The sequence below is a fragment of the Electrophorus electricus genome, chromosome 4 (genome assembly GCF_041902795.1).
Source record: "Electrophorus electricus isolate QZ-2024a chromosome 4, ASM4190279v1, whole genome shotgun sequence".
NCBI classification, from domain to species: Eukaryota; Metazoa; Chordata; class Actinopteri; order Gymnotiformes; family Gymnotidae; genus Electrophorus; species Electrophorus electricus.
The window spans coordinates 10140001-10162500 of NC_137500.1; the positions used below are offsets into that span (position 1 = coordinate 10140001).

Below are 22500 nucleotides of genomic sequence, written 5' to 3' on the forward strand. Positions count from 1 at the left end.
GCTCTATAGGTCTACAACAAAATAACTTTTATGTTTTAGTGGCTTTCTTCCAAAATTTTGACTGTTTTACACTCCACAGCCTGTGTTGTTAAAAGATTTATTTTGACTATAATTTAAGAAGAATGTTTGTGTATGACTGGAGTGTTTTTTGTTTTTTTTTAAAACTTATTTCGACTTCTGCTGAAGGCTTAAAATGTATGCCTTGCCACAACAGACTATTGGGCTTTCTGTCATAATCTAGGCCATGTAGTTTGTAAATGCATTATTAATCACTTACTGTTGGTGTATTTGTTTGTTCCTATTTCAGCCCCAGAGCTTCCTATACTAGAGAGGCGGAATTGGCTCATCCATCTGCACTACATCCGCAAAGACTATGACACTTGCAAGGTGAGAACAGGTGTCTTCACTTTGTGCTTTAACATGTTGTACTAAATCAGCATGAGTTACATTCACACTTTACAATAGTCCTGCTCTTCATGTTTAATTAGTTCCTTATCTTCTCAGGCTATTATCAAAGAGCAACTCCAGGATACACAGGGAATGTGTGAATATGCTATATATGTCCAAGGTCAGTGCCATAGCCTTTTAATGTTAATTTCTACTCAGTTCATTTAAGACTATCAAAAATAAATCTGGAAGGTCATGTTGAGCTCCTAGCCTTATATATGTCTACAGTCAGACAAGTCACAAATGAGGCTTTGTGACGTACACTGTCATACCTATTTAAGGCCTAGTCCACACAGACACGGGTAAATTGGAAAACAGTTTTTCTATTATGGCTACAATAGTGTATAAGTCCCCATCTACAATAAAACACAAAAACTATGGAAAAGTTGAATTGTGAGCATGTGCAAGTGTCTTATCTATGACTATATAATTTATGCCAAAGTGCTTAGTTTACATTCTGCATGCAACATGTAAAGAAAATGTAACAGCCAACATGTAAAGAAAATGGTGAGAAAAAAATACAGAAAACTTCTTTGTCTGGACAGATATTGAAGTTGAGCATCTAAACAAAAAATTAAAATACCTTCTGTAGTAAATAGCAATGTCGTCATTTAGGAACTGTGGAGATCATATGACAAACTTAAATCAGTGTGTTCTTTTTTTGCCATCAATTTTTTATTAAAAAAATAATTTTTCAAAAATATAGAAAACATGCATTCTCCAATAATACAGACAGATTCTAACAAAGTAATCAAAATCAGTTAGGACAAACAAAAGTAATCACCATAACATTAAAAGGGGGGGGGGGTATAGGGTGTAGTGCACAGATAGTTTTCTAAGGGGTTAACAGACATGCACTGTAGCTGCTTTAGCCTTATTCAGTATTGCACTGGTCTGTTCTAGAGAAGTAATATAGTAAAATAGTAACCATTGCTGTGAAAGTCGTATGTTGAGATTTAACCAATTGTGTACAAAGGTCTTTTTGGCTGCAGGTAAACCAGAAATTATCGTTTTGAGCCAATGTAAAAGTAAAAGACTCATTGTCACATAACAGACAGAGACAAGGGGTTTTTTTGGCAAAAGGAGTTCTAAGTTCATCAGACAAAGTATGGATAGGACATAGTCCCAAAGTTCATGAACCACCCTACCTTCCAAAAACACATGCAGGAATGTGCCAGTTGAGTCAGAGTTACCAACATCAGAATAGGACATGGGAAGCCTATCCATTCTATGTTATAAGTATGGTGTGGAATAGGCCCTGTGTAAGCACCTAAAGTTAATCAGTTAATGAGCAAAATTTGAGGTAACAGTCAAATTAGGCCTTTTCCGGTCCCACATAGGCTGAAATCTGAGCTGGTTTAGTTGCCAGTCCCCAAATTTTCTATCTAACAAAAAATGGACTAATGGGGAGTTGTACAGGCTTATCACCAAGCCCTTTTTATTGTCCTGGTGGTCAAACCATGCAGCCATGGGGTTTGGAGTGACTGGACTGTCCCATGGCAACCTTCATGACAGATCTGAGTCTGAGGTATAGAAAGTACAACACCAAAGCTATATTGTCAAAATGATCCAGTTTGGAGAGTGGATTTGTAAAGATGCATTTTCATTGGTGGAAAATGGCATTTTAGTGTGGATGAATGGGGAAAACATAAACAGATGCATTTTCCAATTTACTCTTGTTAGTGTGGACTAGGCCTAACCCTGTGAGAATAGTTGTTTGTAATATTGTATGTGTGTGCAGCTCTGATTCTGCGTTTGGAAGGGAAGATCCAGCAGTCTCTAGAGCTGTTCCAGAGCTGTTCCATCCTCAATCCCACCAGCTCAGACAATCTCAAACAAGTGGCCCGCTCCCTGTAAGCATCCTGCCATGCTGTGCTACCTGCTTTAACCTGCCTCGACTAGTGCTTTTTGGGGCATTTGTGCGTTTTGTAGCATTGCAGATCAAAGAAGGTCAAGTCCTCAGCAATTTGGAAAGATGATGCATTAGATATCCCAATTTTTGTTTGAGGTGGGAAATTTTGATCTGGATACTGCTTACACCGTAAACTGACTAAACTGGGTCAACAATGACAGAAAACAGATATTTACATTTATATTTACGGCATTTAGCAGACGCGCTTATCCAGGGCGACTTAAAAAAGTACTTAGTACTCATCTACATCCTAGCCTGTACCGAAAATAGGATACTGTTAGATATGAGAGTCGATGCTGATAAATAGAAAGAATTACAAAATGAGCAATACCAAGTGCAATACTAAGTGCTAAGAGGGTTCAATTAATTAATCATAATGCAATCCGATATTTCCATAAGTGCAGGATTAGTCATCAGTTAATATACTCCATGAATAGATGAGTTTGTGTTTGAAGATAGCAAGGAACTTGGATGTTCAGACAACCTCTGGGAACCAAGACAGAGAAGAGTCTTGATGCTTGTCTTTCATGAGGCTTGAAGGATGGAGTTTTAAGCCGAGACATACTTGATGTTCGAAGAACTTGACATATGGATTGGGCTTTGATGAATGCCATAATGTAGGAATGGGGTGGTCCGTTCTGGGCTTTGTAGGTATGAATCAGGTTTTTAAATCTGATGCAAGCAGCTACTGGAAGCCAGTGAAAGGACTGCAGCAGTGAAGTAATGTGGGTGAACTTTGGACAATCGAAGACCGTCCTGCTGCATCCTTTGCATATTGTAAAGGAGAAACTTGCATGACTGGGTCAGATTTGAAACGTGGGTCAAGATTGATAACTCGTCATCTAAAGTTATACCAAGACTGTTTGCAGCTTCAGAGAGTGACCAGGGAGTTTTCGAAGGAAACAGTGAAGTCATGGTGAGGATTGGAAATTACAAAAGCTATGGTTTTGGGGTTGAACAGTCATCCATGAAGCAATGTCAGCGAAGCATGCTGAGATACAACTGGAAACTTGAGTATCAGAATGTGGGAAGGAAATAATTAGCTGAGTATCATCAGCATAGCTGTGGCAGGAGAAACCATGAGAAAACATTACATCACCAAGAGAGTGAATGTAAAGAGAGAAGAGAAGAGGACCTAGCATTGAGCTCTTAGGGACACCAGTGGAAAGTCTACATGGATTGGTATGTAACCTCTCCATGCTACCTGATGGGGCACCTCTCCAGATTGGACTGGAACCATTTCCATGCAGAGTCAGTGATTCTGAGTTTAAAGAGAATGGAAAGGAGGATGTGGTTTGCTGTTTCAAAGGACAATCTAATGATTCAGAAGAATTAGGAGAGATGACTGTTTGGCAGCTCTGGCAGCATGAATCTTCAGTCACTACTGGGCAGTTGGTGTGGAATGCACTGGTTTGAAGCCAGACTGGATGGGATTCTGGAGTTGGTTCTTGGTGAGAAAGAGAGACGTTTAATTATAGACTGCTAGTTCAAGAACTTTTGAGAGGAAAGAAAGGAGTGATATGGGTCTGTTGTTGCATTTTTCAGAGCTATTGAGAGTGACCTTCTTTTGGATTTGTACCACCCTGGCAGAGATTAATGCAGTAGACATGTTCCAAGGATAAGGAGTTGGTGATGGTAGAGATGAATGGATGTAGATCTCTCGAGACCGTCTGGAACAGAGCGTAAGGAATGGGATCCAGAGGGAAGGTGGTCGGATTGTTAGAATTCAGGAGCTGAACTATCTTGTCTATGGAGAAAGGGAAAAACAAGCCAGCGGGTTAGATGTAGGGGTATGAATACTGCTTGGAGGACTAGGAACGGAATAAAAGGACTTGTGGATTCTTGCAATCATCTTCTCAAAAAAGGTGATGAAATCATCTGAGGTAAGAGAGGAGGGAGGGGGAGTGGGAGGGTTAAGGACAGAAGACAAAATAGTGCAGAGCTTGTTTGGATCAGATGTTGATGGTTATATTGGTTCATCTATATGTTACTTCTTGGAAAGGAGAGATTGGTATGACTAGAAGTATGAATCTAGGGGGTAGGTAGGGCAGATCTTGCAGGTCTGGAGGAGAGAGGGCACAGAAGGTTAATTGTCAAGGAGAGTGTAGAGAGGAAAGTATTAGCTGTATTCAGGTAAAGAGAAGAAAAACAATCAGGGTGAGGAAGGGTAGACAAACCAGTAGCAAGAGAAGAGGGAGGGATGCAGTACAGGTTGCAGCAGAAGGAAGAACAAGTGGAGGAGGGAGAGGGTGAGAGAGATAAGAATAGAAAGTGATGATCTGAGAGGTGGAGGGGGGTGACTGATGTCCAGTGCTGGGGCAGGTCGACTGAATATCAGGTCCAGAACATTTCCCACTCAGTGAATCAGAGAAGAGTTGTTGAGGGTGAGGTCAAATGATGACAACAGCAGGAGGAGGCAGGATGACTGCAGCTTGTCTGCTGGAGGGATGAAGTCAAACAGAATAAGTGGGTTTCCATCAGTGTGGAATTGACTCAGGAAAGTGAGGGGGACATGGAGGGCAGTAGATGACTATGATGTGAAGTTTAGTGGGGAAAGACACTAACAGCATGAAACAAAAGAACTAGAAAGAACAGAGAAGGAAAGTGGTGAAACGCCAGTCTCAAGACAACAGCAAACCTGTGCCACCACCCTTACTAGGAAAACTGCAGACAATGGGTAAATACAAAGGCAGAGGAGTTGCCGAGTTCTCAGGGGTGTTCCAGGTCTCTCTCAGAACTAGGAAGTAAAGTGAGTGGAAAGATGCTAAGGCTGAGATGAAGTCAGCTTTCTGGACAGCAGAGTGGCTATTCTGCCACCATGGTCTGTGATTGTGAAGACCACTGTGGGTAGATAAGGTTACTGGTATTTCAGTACCTGTGACAATTATGGTGTTTACGAGATCTGTGGGCTAGGCAGACAGGAATTGAGAAAGACATTTCCTATTTGTTAACAGATGCAGGTGCAGCACTATGCTGTGATATAAAATACTTACTTTGACAATTCTATTTTAGAAGCCCTTATATACAGTTAACATTCTGTGATTTCCAGCCATGTAAATAACTGACAAAGTATTCCATTTTAAAAGCTGTATCATTTTTAAAATTTCATGCTTTTTGTATTCAGTTTTCTCTTAGGGAAGCATAAGGCAGCTATAGAGGTTTATAACGAAGCAGCACGTTTCAACCAGAAAGACTGGGTAAAAAAGCCTCCCATGATACCCCTCTGCAAGCACACTCATGATGTCTACAATAGAGCTGAAGCCATAACAATTATACAATTTTTCAACCCACACTCAGTAATTCCATGTGAATGTACAGTATATTGAATGCTAAAATCTGTAGCTCATGTCATTCGATAATTCCTCTATATGCTGGCATAATAAATTCTATTTCCTTCAAGTATAAATATGCAGACTGCAGAATTAGTTGAGAATAGCTGGTCCCATTCTTTATTGCTGAGCAACATTAACAAGCATTATTGAGACATCCTCCATAGAATGTCTGACAATCACACAAAAAACCCAAATGTTTATGCAATTTCAGGAGGGATTATGTAATCACCCCCACCTTCTTTTACATACTAGTGTTTGAACTCTCCACTGTTATATCCAAACCATACATTATTCAATACATGCAAATTGATATTCAATACCTATACCAGTTGGAACTTGGTACAAATACATTCCAAGAGAAGACTTCTCTTTTTTAAGAAATTACTTCATCTTACATCTGCAAAATAGGGTTGTTTTTCTGTACCATCCTGTACATGGTGGAGAGATGATCTGCCTTACACAGAGGTCTATAGAATCCTACCCAGAATCCTTCGCAGGAGCCTACAGAGGCCTACACAGAGACCCCTCTGTACACAGATCATTTTATAAGGATACACAATCTCTTTGACACTGACACAATGTCATACTATACATTATACATTTTACTTGATAAGAGTGTCTGTCTAATACTGTACATGTAAGTATAAAAAATCTCTGCAGGAGATCTGCCACAACCTTGGCGTTAGCTACATCTACATCAAGGACTTCAAGAATGTAAGTTCTCCCCAGTGTTGCATGTTGTGATGAGGGTTAGCCATTGAATCCTGCATCTCTCATCATACACACTACCACGACTTCCATAAAGCTTAATTTTACATGTACAATAACAATTTCACAGTTCAGTTTCAAACTTTATTTGTTTTTAAATAATAAGTCATTGATGTTAAATATCATAGCATCAGCAATAATAAATACTTGCTGCAAATTGTCTAATTCTAAATCTATTAATTACAGCTTTAATGAAAGGATATTCATTATACCTGATGATATAAAATTTACCTTTCATTTGTCTGAAGGCTGAGGAGCAACTGAACATGGCGCTGCAGCTAAACAAGCACGGCATGACTTACATGATGCTGGGGAAGATCTACCTGATACAGGGAAACACAGAGAAAGCTGTTGAGATCTACAAAATTGCCGTGGAGTAAGTATGCTCAAATACTGACACAACACATTCATTTTTGTCAGCCTGTGGCTGTACACACACCTGTGAGGCAAGTTTCAGAAAGCAAGAGTAATCTCTTATGCCCAGATTCACAACAAGTGGTTATTGTCTCTTCAAGAGCACCAGTGAGATACCTGAGGCAAAATGGCATGCTGGAATGAGAAGCCTTCATTGTAATTAATCACATTTAGCAGCTGATGTGACATTCTTACTCTTTTTGTTTCTCAGCACTTTTCTGCAAACCTCCCTTAGGAGATCTTCGCGTTTAAACAGCTTTTCTCTTTGTGACCAGTCGCCCCTTAAACAGAATTTACTCGCTGACTGGAAGGAGCTACAAAAGGAATCACTAATATTTTCTTCAGTGTGAACTCTAATGTTGACTTTGCTCTTATTGACTCCTCTGCACAGTGTTAAAAGAGAAAAGGAAATGTCTCAGCTCATCGGCTCTGGCTGAGGCACCATAGGGCTGCTGGGAGAGTAGACGCTCAGTGTGAGCGCCACATGTGTTCTCATTATTACCACTGCCCTCCTGCAGAGCTGATGAATTAGTAACGGTGAACAGTGGGGTGCCCTTTAATGAGCCCAGCTGGGGGGTCCCCCCGAGCAAGGCGCCCCTGCACCTCCCACTTTTAGCGCTGTTTCAACTAGAAACAGGAGAAAGGAGCTAACCCCTTCTGCTCCTCCCTATATATAAAAATGAATAACTAACAGCCTGATGAGCAGCAGTCAGACATGAAGGCATGAAGAAGTCATCTGATGTTTCTAGGAAGCTGGAGGCTCAGACAGGAAGTTGTAGAAAGATTATTACAGAGTGAGGTCAGTTACTGTGATGCCCTCATTTTCCATGGCAGCTTCAGGGATAGGGCTCAAATCTGTCTGTCCTGGACTAATTTCATAGATTAAATACGTTCCCCTAAAATAAAGCATTCTGTTAAAGGCACTGTAAATAAATTAAGTCTGGCTTCCAGAATCTGCAAGTGTTGATAAACAAACAGAATGTCTTACAAATATTTGGCCCATATGGTCCCCTTGTCCTGTTAATCAGCATTACTCTTCTCTGCAAGTTGCCCTATCTAGAGCTTTTTAAAATTCTAGATGTATAACAGCAGTGCTGATAAATGATCATTTAATATTTGCTTCTGAATTAACATGACTACAAGAATCTTAATGTAAATTACTGGACAATTTACCTTTAATGACACATTTATAGTCTCAGACGAAGCGTCATCTTCGTTCAAACAATTACCCATTTAAAGGGTCAAGAAAGACCAAGATTAGTCCTAAACCTACACAAAAAGGCTTAAAATGGTGAATCACCACTGATATTGAAGTTCAGCCCAAAGTTCCCAAGTGTTATTTCTCCAGTGACAACTCCATGTGGCCCATGCTAAGGTATTCTAGAATGGACTTATCTGAGTTGGGAGTGTTACCATGAGCATTTCTACTTGTCTGTTGTAGCTTCTTTCCAGAGAATACAGAGTTGCTGACCACACTTGGACTGTTGTATATGCAGGTCAGTTCACTAGGCACCTAACGGACTTGTTTTTCAATATTAAAGACATCAGTATTCAGTATTTACTATATTCTATATTTAAATGAGTACATTTTTTATAATTCTCCTTAGCTTGGCAAATATCAGAAAGCCTTCGAACATCTTGGAAATGCACTGACATATGATCCAAACAATTACAAGGTAGAGAAACCAGGACACTTTGTTCCTGGCACTTCAAGTTTCATGTCTTTAAATGTATTCCCCACCCTCCAGGTGTGTAATATGAAAGTGTGTGCATTTTTCCCCAGGCCATCCTGGCAGCGGGCAGCATGATGCAAACACATGGGGATTTTGATGTGGCCATGAATAAATATCGCGTGGCAGCATTCACTGTACCAGAAAGCCCTCCTCTCTGGACCAACATCGGCATGTGCTTCTTTGGCAAGAAGAAATATGTCGCTGTGAGTTTCACAGCACTCGAGTCTGTTGTTGCATGACTATTTTGAACCTGCCACACTTGTCTCTCTTTCAACTTAACTTTTCCTCCTCTTCATGTTGTTGTTGATATTATTTGTTTTTTTTTTCTTCTTAGGCTATAAGCTGTCTGAAAAGAGCAAATTACCTCTCTCCATTTGATTGGAAGATACTGTATAATCTGGGTTTGGTGCACCTCACCATGCAGCAGTATGCCTCTGCATTCCACTTCCTGAGTGCTGCCATTAACCTACAGCCACGCATGGGAGAGCTCTACATGCTCCTGGCAGGTGCTCCCATGCCTGCTGCCTTCCTCCCCATATTTCTCCTGTATGCTTTCACCTGTATACTGTTATACTCTACTTGTCAACATAGTTTGGCTAGTAGATAACGTTGGTTAACCAAAAGGTAAATGTTTAGCACAAATCTTGAACTAAAATGAACTAAAGAAAGTGTGTTTTGTATCAAACAAGGCATACTGCGTAGTATTTGACTGTGTGTGTAGCTCTTATGGAGTTTAATTGAGATTCTTGATGTGTCTTTGAACAGTTGCACTCACCAATCTGGATGATGCAGACAATGCCCGCAGGTCCTATGAGCAAGCTGTTCAGCTGGACGAGTATGTCTTTCAGGGACTGCACCTGTTCTATAAGTAAGCCTATAAACTCCAGTGACTGAGTGAGCATTTCTCCCTTGTCTGTCACAGCTCCAACCCTCTGGTGAATCTGAACTTTGCTGTGTTGCTGTATAATCAAGGAGACAAGAAAGAAGCACTGCAGCAATACCAGGAGATGGAGAGGAAAGTCAGTGTACTGATGGAGAGCAACAGCAATGCTGAGTTTGACCCAGAGGTAGAATGCCATTATGCCAATACAACTCTCAACTGGGACCTTCCAATGCTGACATCAAGAAATTTACTTAGATTCCTGTTAATATACTGCATACTCAAAGCCAGAGGTTTCCACATACAGTGCTAGTGTTTTATCCTTAAATGAACATGCTGTTAGTCAGTCTGCCGAATTAGGTTACGGCAAGAAACTGCAGCTTTGCTCTGATCTTCTGAGGCCAGATTTGGGCACCCTTTGAACACTTAAGCATGTCTCTGCATTCACATCAACAGCAGCCATGGCACTATTAAGCATCCACACCAGTGACTTTAGACACACCAGCATGCATGAGCATCTCCATATCTACACCTGTATGTGCACACCTCTCCATTATTCACTGCTATAAGAGCATCTTCTCTTTCCACCAGCTCATTGAGATGGCCCAGAAAATGGGGGCAGCCCTCCAAGCTGGTGACAGTTTATTATGGTCCAAGCCATGCAAGGAGGCCAAGAATAGCCAACGCTCTTGCAGCAAACCAACCTCCTCCCAGCAGCCCCTGGGCACCAATAAAGCTCTTGGCCAGGCCATGTCCTCCGCTGCTGGCTACAGCAAGAGCATGCAACTAGCTGCAGGTACAGGACAGCTACTTTTACTGACAGTGCCCTCCCCCTTTCCTCTTCCTCCTTCCCCAGTTTCCTGAACTTTAGCTTATCCTTTGTTTTTGTGTAACTACCTGTTTTTGACCACACCTCATGCTCTGTCCATCCTGTCTCTTATTTCACCTGCAGTGCCAGAGAAAGGCATGGAGTGTTCCACCTCTGCCCCCTCAGACACCCCAGGAGAGGCTGAAGATGAAAATAAGGTAGAAGAATCAGCAGAGCATACCCAAGCCAAAGAGAAGAACAGCAAACCTAGACCAGTGGCTGAATAGAGTTGCTGAAGCTCCCAGAAATCTCCCATCTTCAATTTCTGAGCAAAGTTTGCAAACAGAATAGAATATTGTCTATGAATACATGGTATTTTTTTATTTTAGTTGGAATATTGTTAGTATAAATAACTTTTCAAAGCTACTTACAAATAGGTGTCTGTGCTTGGAATCCATCTTGTTTATTAATAGTCTGCCATATATACCGATGAGGAACAACATTAAAACCACTGACAGAGGAAGTGAATAACATTATCTCATTACCATGGCACCTGTCAACATGTGGGACATATTTGGTAGCAAGTGAACAGTCAGTTCATGAAATTGTGTGTTGGAAGCAAGAAAAATGGCCAAGTGACTTTGACAAGGAAACTGTTATGGCTAGACAGCAGAGTCAGATCATCTACAAAATGGCATGTCTTGTATGGTGTTCCAGTTATGCAGTGGTCAGAACCCACCAATAATGTAAGATAAGGCAAGACAACCAGTGAAATGGCACCAGGGTCATGGGCGCCCAAGTCTCATTGATGCCCATGGGGAATGAAGTCTAGTCCTTCTGGTCCAATCCCACAGAAGAGGTGCTGTAGCTCAGCTTGCTGAAAAAGTTAATGCTGGCAATGACAGAAGTGTCAGGTGATACTGAGTAGCCACAGACCAATTGTGCTAACCCCTGACCACCGCTGAAAGCACCTGTGATGGGTATGTGAGCATCAGAATTGCACCACGGAGTAATTGAAGAAGGTGACGTGGACTGAAGGATCACATTTTCTTTTACATCATGTAGACAGATGACACCAGGATGCACTATGGTGAGAAAGAAGACCAGCGAAGGCAATGTCATGCTGGGTCCTGGCATCCATATGGATGTTTCTTTGATACATCCCACCTACCTAAACATTGTTTCAAGTCATCTTTTAATGGTAATTTAATAGTAATGGCCTATTTCAACAGGATAATGCACCCTGCCACACTGCAAAAATTGTTCAGGAATGGATTGAGGATGACCCTGAGTTAACTTGGTCTCCAAATTACCCATATCTCAATCTGATATGTGGGATGTGCTGGAAAAACAAGTCAGATTCATGGAGGTCCCACCTCATGGTTTGTACAACTCATGCTTTGCATATGCATCTGTACATAATCCCTGACACTTGGTTCAATCTCTCAATATATTTCTTCCCTGCCATCATCTTGCATCCTACTACTAGGTTCTGGATTGTCTCAGAGGCTCCATTGTGCAGTCTGAGTCTTGGGTCTTGTATGGTGTGATACAGCCTGGCTTCGATTGATGGTGCTTATTCTGCCATGACAGCTACTCTACTTCCAAGATGACTATGCCTCTCATCATTCTAAGGCGCTCCCTCATTAGCTCATCCTTGGGGGTCCTTGCTTGGAATAACCATACATGGACAAGGTTCTTTTTTAAATCTGTTTGCTTCATTAATGTTGAAATATCCACAAAAGAAATCAGCAAATCAATGTCTAATTGGGCACTGATGAGACAGCACACTGCAACCAGGGTAGCACCCACAGGCTAGTTTATACTACACTGGTCAGGAACTTTGCTGTGTTGTTTTAAGCACAATAACAATTGCAAAATGTATTACTAAATATGTTTTGAAGGGCCCGTTGGATCCTCAAATGTAAAGATGCATTACATTAATGTAGAACAGTTCACTTTTTCCAATCCCTATATATGAGACCTAAAAATCTAGGTTTACGTGTTTGCAAATTTCTAAATTAAAGTACTGTTAACTATTAAGACCAAGTCATCTAATCCTTCTTTAAAAAAGGACAGTGACACATGAGATGTAGTATTAACAAATATTTTAATGATATAAAAAATTGTGACCTTGATACCATACGCCATACCACCACCTATGGTTTGTCCTAATAACCCAGCTTCTTAAATACCATTTTAATATTTTATACTTTGCATAACATCACATTTGCACAAACCTATCACCTGCTGAATGTGATCTACATGCTGTTTTGTTATTCAGTAATATTTAAGAAACAAGGGGCTAATGTCTGAAACCAAGCCTAATATTGGGTGCATCATGCATCTTGGAATAAGACAACTTATCCATGGTCAGCTCCCTGCTTCTATAGAACAGACACTCTTCCTGATCTTTTTTCATATACGTCAAACATCCTTCAGACCATTGGGTCCAACTTCTTCAGTGCTGCAATTTTAGTTCAAACCATCATCTAAGACCTGATCCAGTTAATCGAGCAGCATTTGAATATGAGAGCCAGGAATTGAGCACCCTTGCACCAGACCAACAGTCATACCCTGAGATATTATTCATCTACCAGCACTTGGAGACTAGGCTTGGTCAGGGTAGGACAAACTAAAACAAGTACTATAATCTACTGAGATAGAGTGCAATAGAAGCATACAGTACGAAATGAGATTAAAGGAATCCACAAAATTAATCAAGATATTTAGTCTGTAAATAAACAACATAGCAACAGAAGACTACACCGTTCTCAAAAGGACAAAAAGGAAATAAAAAGGCATCTTTGCATTTTGTTTAACATCTGTTAAAACCCACTGTAAAGTCTGCAAATCTTAAGGCAATTATCTGTCCAAATTAAAAACTATTTCAAATCATCATTCTGTCCAATCTCCACTCGCACCTTTTCAATTACCAATGCAGTCAGCATGATTAAATTACATTATTTGACAAAATTACATTAATCATTATTGAGTCATTTAAGAGAATACTTTTAACTTTCGATAACCACCCTACCTTTTACTGCAGTACACAGCATCAATTACTTTTCTTCCTAATCAGGCTTCTCATATTTTCACATTTCAACTTCTTTATGCATAAAATAGTTGTTCATGGCAGGTAATTTATATTTACGACTTTACAGATAGAACAGTCTGAGGCTCTAATGTCAGCACTACATATGTACAAATTCATCTATTATGACCTAGAAAAACGAACAGCCAAAATCTCCACTGTGCACTTACTCCACATACAGTACATTTCTGGATAAGTACGAAATGCTGACTACACATTTAAAACTGATATTCTTTACAAGAGGTGACAGGAATGTTAATGCAATTGAGTGAATGAAAATTCTGAGGATAATTGCTAGATTTCTCTGTAGATATTTACATGGAATGCTGGTGCCAGTTATTATAATCTACTAAAGACAATGACTAATTTGTTCCCATTTCCAGAAATATATACATTACCATGAATTTAGGTCGTATCAGTGATGACACCGTAAAGGTTTTGACTAAAGTGATAACTACTCTGATGTATTGCAGGTAGATGCTGATAATTTGATTAAATGTGTTCATTAAATATTTATCTTCATCTTCACTCAATCTAAGTAAATTGTATAAAATAAAACGAGAGCACTGCTAAAATCCAGGGTAGTCTAATATTCCATCTGAAAGGCTTTCTACTTCCCTGTGGAATCAATCCCTCATCACTTTGTACACAAGATCTTATTGCTAGAGAAAATAATATAGGGAGTAAGGTTGCATCAAGATTTGCATGACACGTCCTCAAATGTGTAGAGGATGACATGGGTATGAGCAAAAAGCAATGTTCAAGCTTTGGTTAAGGTTCTTGCACACTAAGTACCTATAGAAACAATCATTTACATTTTATAGCAGCTTAGGGTTTCTGTTTTTGAAGACAGGTGAGATTCATATCTCTTCACTATAGTAGTCAACAGAGGTAAAAATGCAACAATTCTATGGAGTGAAAGGAAAGAAAATGTAGCATTTTCAGTTCAGTGCAATCCATTCAAGATACGGTTCAAATAAGAGGGAAAGTAGTTTCAGTAACTGGGTCACTAGGCAGAAGACTATACAACCAGATTTTTTTGGTTCGCATCAAAAGCAACTTCCTTTTTCAATAAGGACTGAATGAACGGGGGGGGGGGGGGGGGGGGGGGGGGGGGCGCACAAATGATTAAGAACAGGGAGGCTATATAAAAAAAAGCAAAAATACAGGAAAAAAAGGACTTGATTTTGGGGGCCCAAATAAATCAATACTAAAAGACCACTTTTACTGCTCAGAGAGCTACTGGGGTGCGATCTCAGAATATATCAGTCCCTCTGCTGAGATAGCGTCCCCAAGTCCTACTGTCCGGAGTGGCTGCTTGCATACCAGTACTGGAGTAAGATAAAAGGACACGTTGCCCCTTCGCCACACAGTAACTGGGCTGGATGGGTTCAATACCAGGCTCTCTCTAGGCTCTGAGAAAGAGCTATAGAAGCTCTGAGGTGCCTTGAGCGCTACCTTGCTAACATCCACGGCCTGCAGGCCGCATGCCTGACTGCTGGCTACTCGTGCCCCGGCTGCCACTGCTGACTGCTGATTCACCCAGTGCCCGTCCACAGTGGCCAGGATGTGGTAGGCCAAGGTGTGGAAGTGTATCCGGGTCAGGTCGGCCTCAGATTCCGGGTCTGCCCTGCCATGCTGCTCCAGGACCCAAAGGAGGATGTCAGTAACACGGCCCACGTCAGGTATGCCATCCCAGGCAGCAAGGCTGGAGTGAGGGCCTCCTCCAGCCTGGGACAGGAATAGCAGCTCTTGTTCATTCAGTCCAATGGAATTGACGATGGGCATGACCTGCTAACAAAAGAGCCTGCAATCCTGAATGTGCTAGACATGGTGGTCAGCTACAGCAGGTAAGCACACAAAAGGTTCTGGTGGTAGGTCATACAGGTTTCAAGAAGAAACAACATAAAATGCACTAATTAAGATCTTATCCTTTACCTACTTTCAAGCAGGCTGATGAGGATAGTGTGGTATATTGTGTGCACTGGTGAAAACACCAGCATCTCTTATCATTGAGCCACCTGATCTACATATAAGAAGAGCTCTTTTAAACCTACACATTTACCTCCTTCATGATGCTGCTCATGTAATCTCTATCAGTCATGCTGGCCAGCTCTAGGTGGATGGGCACCTCATTACGGACATCTGAGATGGCAGCTACTGCCTGCAAGCAAACAGACCAATAGCCCTTAAGCATGCACAGAAAAAGGTGCGTCAAAGGAGTTTTGCCCTACCCGTTTTGCCAACTGTAGTTGATCAATTAAAACATGTTTGGTGGTGTTTTCTTCTGTAGTTTTGCACTGGAGCCACAAGGTTAAAGTAGCTGCTATATAAGTAATGAATTCAAAAAAATATTTTCAGTAAATGTGCCCAAATCATGCCAAAATATTCATATATTTACATTTTTAAAGAGGAATTATGGTATCAACCACATAACTTATAGGACAATTCCACCTTCAAACTTTTATGTACTAAATGAATTCCAGTTGCCAAAGAGGGCTGCTCTGTTAACTTTATAGCTTTTAGCTATGCAGTAAATTTTTGTTCAACATTATAGATAAGCAAAGTCATACATTTTGTACTAAACAACATGTAAGCAACATCACTTAGGAATGGAATGTGAGGCAAGTATGTAAAAGGCATGTATATACAGAAATAATTCCTTATAAAAAGGTACTTTTTAATTTTTTTCTCTTTTGTTATATTTCATGACTTCCGTTCTGTGCAAAATTAAAAAGAAAATACTGGAGATTAAACATGTCTTAGCTGATTGACTAGCATAGGGTAAAACTGATCAAATTTGATTTTACACAATTCCGTTAAAAACCAGTAGCATTTAAACATTGCCAGTAACCAGCAGTCCAAATGATATTGCTGATGTAAGGGTATGCACTTAATGAAGCTGTCACAGAGACACATTTTTCTGAATAAACATGAGTCACTCGCTAAGCATTACCTTTAGAGGTCATTCCATGACCTGCTGCATGCCCAGCATGACTGGTGGATCTAAAGGGCACTACTCACCTCTCTGAGTCGCTCCTCCCACAGCGTGCGCCCCATGCCTTCCATCATGTGGAGTCCAGACAGAACCACTAGTCCAGGCTGGAATTCCTCCAGACTGGCCACAAACGTCTCCAGGGTGCTCATCCCTCCATTGGACACATCATGGGAGAAGATGAAGCGGTTGGCCTGAGGGGCCTGGCTCAAGCCCCACTGCTCCCCTAAACAAAGACAAACCTTTTACTCTACTCACTGCACTGTAATATGTGGCTCACAAAGAAATAGCAATTCTTATACAAGTACACATTTATGTTTTAATAAATTGATCAATAACCAGAAATTCTTTACCTACTCCAACTGCATAAAACCAATGTCAAAATAAAAAACAGCTTGTTACCACAAGCAAAAATTTTAAACTGGTGAGACAGTGAGGAAGTATTATGCTCATGTGCTAATAGCTGAATCCTGACCTGCCTTGTACTCCAGGATAAGGTGGTATTCATCAGTCTCCTGCAGTGATTCTGGTGGAACTACTATCTGCTCATCCAGTAACTCATGTAGCTTTGGCCCAACAGGGCCACACAAGAGGACCTAAAGGAAAACTACTGCATTTAAAAACAGGAAATACTACAGTTTACAGTGATCATCTTATATAAAGAAACCATTGTATTGAGTATTGAAATAAAGAACTGACCCAAAAAAACTAACCCAAATTTACAAAATGTTCCACTTACTGAATGATGTTAATCATCCCAGAATTCTGTCTGGTGTCTGATGTTTCCTTTATTAGTTTTGTACTGGACCTACAAGGCTAATTTAATGGAATACTAATGCAAGCATTGAAAGCAGTTTTACCCCAAACCTTTCTTTAATATATGCCCAGATCATTTTTACTTGAAATTAAAATATGTAATGTTTGTTTTTTAAAAAAAACTAACATTTCATAAAATAGCATGGATGGTTCATATTTACAAATTAGTCTGAAGTAGAACTATATTATGATATTATATTCCACTGAACTTCTAGCTTTCGAGCACAATTTCATCTTCAAAGAAAGGTGAGTCCAGCTATCCAACATGGCTCTCCCAATAACATCACTGCAGTCAGCGATAGTGTAGTTTTGTTAATTTTTAAATATTACAGTACACCATACTGTGTTCTAACACAATCAAGTCTGTATGATATTACTTAAGAATTTAATGTTGCATTAGGCAAATGTGTATGAAGATTGGACATGCATTTATGAAAGGATTTTGGAAAAACATTTTGAATTAAATAACTTCCAGTTCTTTCTATGTAGGCAGCTTTGTTACTCACAGGCTAATATCACTAACAAAATAATATTATAGCAAACATGTTTTGGCTGATCTACTTTAATTGGAGTAAATAGGAAATAATGTAAATTTAATTTTTTTGCCAATCTCTGGTAAACAGTATCATACAACTTTTTCATACTACATTGTCTAGTTCGAAATACTGCAGTAGACAGAGTGGAGAACACTCAAAATCCGAATCCAACACGAAATGAGAAATAAAGAATGAGAATTCTGTACATTGTACCATTACAAATGAATAATGGCTAAGGCTATTGCTTTATCCACTTTCATACAAAGTCTGCTTAGTCAATCTCCAACATCCCAGGTGTCAACATAACTGGCTCAAAGCTGCAATGGCAATAACGCATGTTGGTGTTTGGTAGACATGCACATTAGCGCTCTGTCTCAAGTTGTTTTCAGTACATATTTTGTTTTGTATGCATATGTGTTGAGAAAAAGTCTAATTGGAAAATAAATGTTAAGGAGCCATTTGCCTCAACTCTAATGCATAGCCAAAAAAAGCTCTTATCTGGAGCATGTGCTAAGCCTCCATCGCAGTAGGAATAAGAATTGAGGACATCTTCACTCACATTTAATCGAATGAAATGGCATGGCATCTGTCTACTTACCACCAGATGGGGGTTAGAAGCAAGTTTCTGTCCAATCAGAGCAGCATTTCCTCCAACATACAGCTACGGTACAGAGAAAACAGAAAAATACATAGAGATACTTTATTAGCTAAAGGTGAAGGATAATAGAATTCTAAATACGACAAAAATATTTGAAATTCATTTATTTAGTTACAGATTTTAAGAACTGTTAAAATCTGTTCCAATTTTAATACTACATTCATCTAACATGATAGACTGGTGAGGTCAAACATTGCAAATTCTCTACTTAAACTACAGTTTGACTAGAAAAGGCAACAATCATTTCTTCTTTTGATAAGTAAATTTAGAAGCAACTGTTGAGGTTTCCCTACACCCCTTGCATGCAAAATCACCCTTAAAATTTGAGTTAACTTCACCTCAAGTAGAGGTTTAGTTACTGGATTTCTATTATCACGTTAACAATATGTGATGGATATTTTTTACTTATGTCAAGAATTTGTGCATTTCTTCCACCACTGCTCAGAATGTACTGTGGACAACCTTAATCATAAAATGGAGAGGCCACATAGAACTCTCTAACACAAATACACATGGAGGACAAGCTTCACTTAGCCTGTGACTATTGCTAGACCTATTAATTACTGTCAACCAAGCAGAATTACATTTGACACAGAAATTCAATCCTCATTGGACTCAGCCTTCATTCAATATTTAAGTCATCTCGTGTAATGACGTGCCAGCACTTACTTTACAGCAGATGCAAAAATTACCCACATATAACAAAAAAGAAATGGCCCAAAACTGGCTCCTGCTTTGCTGAACCAATCACTGAGGCATTGTAAAAAAACCACAATAATGACCCAAGTTCCACCTCTATAAAGAGGCCTGTAATCAGATCACTCCAGAACAAGGAAAACATTCCACTTAGACATACAGGTTGTCCAAATGGGCAGATTCTTCATGCTGTTAGAACACCGTCTACAAGCCTGAAAACAAAAACACCACCAGGATACATTCTACCTGAGCACCGGGGTATTCAGCAGCAGCTCGTGCAATCCTTTGAAAGCCTTCTTTATCTGAAAAGAAACGCTCCGCAGCCGCCCCTCTCTCCATGTAGTGAATGAAGGTCTCTTTTACATCCTCTTTGGAATGTAGTACATCATGGTCTCTGCTGGTTCCTGGATCAACAGCCAAAGCCTGGAGTAACCCCACTCCTGACACTACCACATCAATACAGGCATTTACCCTGAGGGAAGAGACCAACAGGACTCAAATGTTACCATCATCATCCTAAACATTTTTAAGACATCCTGCAAGTGCACATCATTCTATATAATTTAAGAAACTAGATCTTCTAGTTACTAAACTAACTAGATGTTATAGTTACTCGACCAAGAGAAATTTGGCTTATGAGGGTAACCAACTGGAAGGTTACATATCTGAACTAATTAATCATCTTCTATCTCAGAAACTCACCCAACTGCTATTCGACCCCACTGTCTGGTAGGAGCAGTGATGAGGGAATCCCATGCTCTGGAGATGGCTTCTTCAAGGGAAGGAACATTGGCTTCAAGCTGCGTGGAGAGCAGCACCTGAGGAATGGACTGGGTGACGAACCTTAACACACACTGTGGTAGGTCTGGATCTGTATGATAGAGGTACCCCACTGCAAGAGCTAGCACAGCCATCACAGCAGCCTTCCTCCACATGGTTCAGCACAGGCTCTAGAACACCACAGGCCAGCAGACACATGGAAACAAAAATCACGACACAGTTCTTGTGCTCTCTAAGTGTAGGATTTTTTGGCTCCTGCGTGCAGGCTAACACAAATACACATGAGCCATTAAGTGAACATGAACATGCTACACAGAACATTCAGGTTAGGCACTTTTTATTCAATAACCTAGCCTTATTCAAACTTAATAAAAATAATCTTAAACCAAACTATTAGTACATATTAAAAGGTCTTAATGTTTATTCACCAGTGCAACTGTTTACCAATTCTTTACAGTACAACTGCTGTGCTTGAACTAGGGCAACACTGACCCAATTTACCTACTCTGAATCCTGGTGCTTCGTTGGTCGGTCGGTTTAAATCTGACAATAAGGAAACTTAATTCAATGTCGAAATCAACACACGATTGTGTCATGCTTAATAACGCTACTATGATAGAAGTACAAACTACCTTAAAGTACCAGCTAGCTAGCTTCTGATGTTTGCTAACTTAACCTTTTTTGCTAGCTAGCTACGGTTAACTAGCTATCCAGGTATCACTCAGCTTCAACGGTACTGGCAAATTAATGTTCTACGCACATGAACCAGCCAAAATAGATAGGGTTAGATGGATAGTTTGCTATATTACGACTCTTATAGTTAGGCATCTTCGGCTAATATGCGAGTGATACAATGCCCGCGCCCATACAATATAACAATCTCAATGAGCTAATAAGCTAACTAGCTAGCTAACTCACTGGTTTTCATTGTAAACCGTGTACATGTAGCTAGCTAGCTTATCAGTTGGCTAGCTGGCTAACAAATTATAGCAGGCTAGTACAGCTACCAGGCTAAACAAATAATGCTAATACATTTGGAGGTTACAAGTTATGACAATAATTAAGGCGTCGTGTGTTTAAATTTGGAGAACTACTAAATGTCAAACCGTAGTGCACACTCACCCGACAGAACAGCTAGCTAATAATATGAAAGTCAAGGCTCCCTGAATAAAGTTGGATGCTGACTGTCAAACTGGGTAACAATCTGAACAGGAGAAAATCCTGGCGCCACGTCTTAAACGGAAGGACTCAGCAACTTTAGTTTTACAACTTAGCAAGGTGTCGCTATTGCGAGAGATACTCAACCTAATAGCGTTTTTACAGACCTCTGAAACGAAAAAATATATTCGTGCGGAGCTAAAGCGGCCGAAGAACACCTAGACAATTCATTGTGCAGTTGAAGCGTACAACCTCGGTTTATTTTGTATCTCTCTCTCTCTCTCTCTCTCTCTCTCATATATATATATATATATATATATATATATATATATATATATATATATATATATATATATAAACAAAAAATATCAATATAAAGTGCATGTACATTTGGGAAATACAGACTGTTAAAAGAGTAGGAGTAGAATGGAGTAAGGCTTGAATTGAGGTTGAACGTCTTTTTGATAATATTTTTTATTTAAAACAACAGGTGGCGGTATTACCCAGACGTCAACATTGGAAGATCAAAGGAGGTTTTAATCAAACAAACCCATTTAATTCATGTCGTCTGATTTTATAATCTAATATGTTGCCTCTGGTTTGTAGTACCTGATTATTATTTATCTCTTATTGTTTATCTACTCTTCGGGTCCGTGACATATAAAATGGCTACAAATCCTTATATAATGTTTTCGTGCCAAAACACAAACTTGAGTAAAACATATAAATATAAATGTAAATCGTATGCTATTATGATGTCTGCCTCTATACTCTAGTCAGTTATTTAACAAGGTTTCACTTAATACAACAATAAGCACAAGTTCCATTATTACGTGACAAAATGTTATGATGAAGCCATAGAGTAATGCTAAGCAGTGACCAGAAGAGGCTCAGAACCAGTCCATGAACTGGGAACATTCCTTTCTGTTTAAAATATGGTCATCCATGTGACTAGCTGCAAACTGGCAAGACCTGCACAGATGAACAGATGACTTCTCCCAGGACAAAATAGTGAACAGAGATAGAATGTCTATTGTGTGTCATGACACCAGTATTCTTTCATGGAACCACATTGTATATTAGAAAGCCAATACTGATCCATCATAATCCCAGAAAATATTATATCTGAGGATGGTCTTCTTTCTAAAGTTTCAAATAAATTATGTAGTTACAACAGAAGAATGTTTTCCAACTTCTGTAATAATGACTGCAATGCACTAAGGTTAGTTCTTATATTTCTCTTTATATATGCATAAGACAGAACAGTAAGTAAAGTTATAAGAAAGTTTACATTTTACTCATGATGTATTCAGAATGTCTTTTCCCCTTTAGTCACTGTGATTGGAGTTGAGCCTCACTATATTCTCATTTGAATGCTTCAGTTCAAATCTGCTTTCCCTTGCTTTTTTGAAATAAAGGAATTTTAAGTAATATGTAAATATTGCTAAAGTTTCAAAATACACTGTTCTCCCT

The 22500-nt window shown here is 39.7% G+C and overlaps 2 protein-coding genes across 11 annotated transcripts in view; one reads left to right on the forward strand and one right to left on the reverse strand.

Annotated features, from left to right (window-relative positions):
- The window catches only part of bbs4 (Bardet-Biedl syndrome 4), a 14300-nt gene extending 1963 nt beyond the window's left edge, over positions 1-12337 (forward strand). The window contains exons 3-17 of one of the 4 annotated variants that reach the window (XM_081712274.1): positions 308-387; positions 505-568; positions 2189-2300; positions 5484-5556; positions 6352-6405; positions 6708-6835; positions 8315-8369; positions 8481-8549; positions 8657-8809; positions 8941-9112; positions 9372-9441; positions 9529-9673; positions 10078-10282; positions 10445-11676; positions 11784-12337. In XM_081712274.1, the coding sequence (XP_081568400.1) occupies positions 308-387; positions 505-568; positions 2189-2300; positions 5484-5556; positions 6352-6405; positions 6708-6835; positions 8315-8369; positions 8481-8549; positions 8657-8809; positions 8941-9112; positions 9372-9441; positions 9529-9673; positions 10078-10282; positions 10445-10581 (1517 nt within the window). In that variant the 3' untranslated portion in view covers positions 10582-11676; positions 11784-12337. Of the gene's footprint in view, positions 1-307; positions 388-504; positions 569-2188; positions 2301-5483; positions 5557-6351; positions 6406-6707; positions 6836-8314; positions 8370-8480; positions 8550-8656; positions 8810-8940; positions 9113-9371; positions 9442-9528; positions 9674-10077; positions 10283-10438 lie in introns of all 4 variants that reach the window. The other 3 variants (XM_081712273.1, XM_081712271.1, XM_081712272.1) reach the window with 3 other exon arrangements.
- Positions 12338-14514: 2177 nt separating this feature from the next.
- adpgk (ADP-dependent glucokinase) lies at positions 14515-21270 on the reverse strand. 7 transcript variants are annotated; one of them, XM_027019946.3, is made up of 9 exons: positions 20992-21270; positions 20375-20412; positions 19792-20039; positions 19336-19561; positions 18334-18396; positions 16859-16979; positions 16413-16609; positions 15454-15552; positions 14515-15182 (listed from the first exon to the last, which is right to left on the reverse strand). In XM_027019946.3, exons 3-9 carry the CDS (start codon positions 20022-20024, stop codon positions 14628-14630), a joined length of 1494 nt encoding a protein of 497 aa, XP_026875747.2. In that variant the 5' UTR covers positions 20025-20039; positions 20375-20412; positions 20992-21270; the 3' UTR covers positions 14515-14627. The 7 variants fall into 7 exon arrangements, with proteins under 7 accessions (XP_026875747.2, XP_026875746.2, XP_081568402.1 ...); XM_027019945.3 differs by having other exon boundaries at positions 20371-20412; XM_081712276.1 differs by having other exon boundaries at positions 20362-20412.
- Between the last annotated feature and the right edge of the window lie 1230 nt (positions 21271-22500).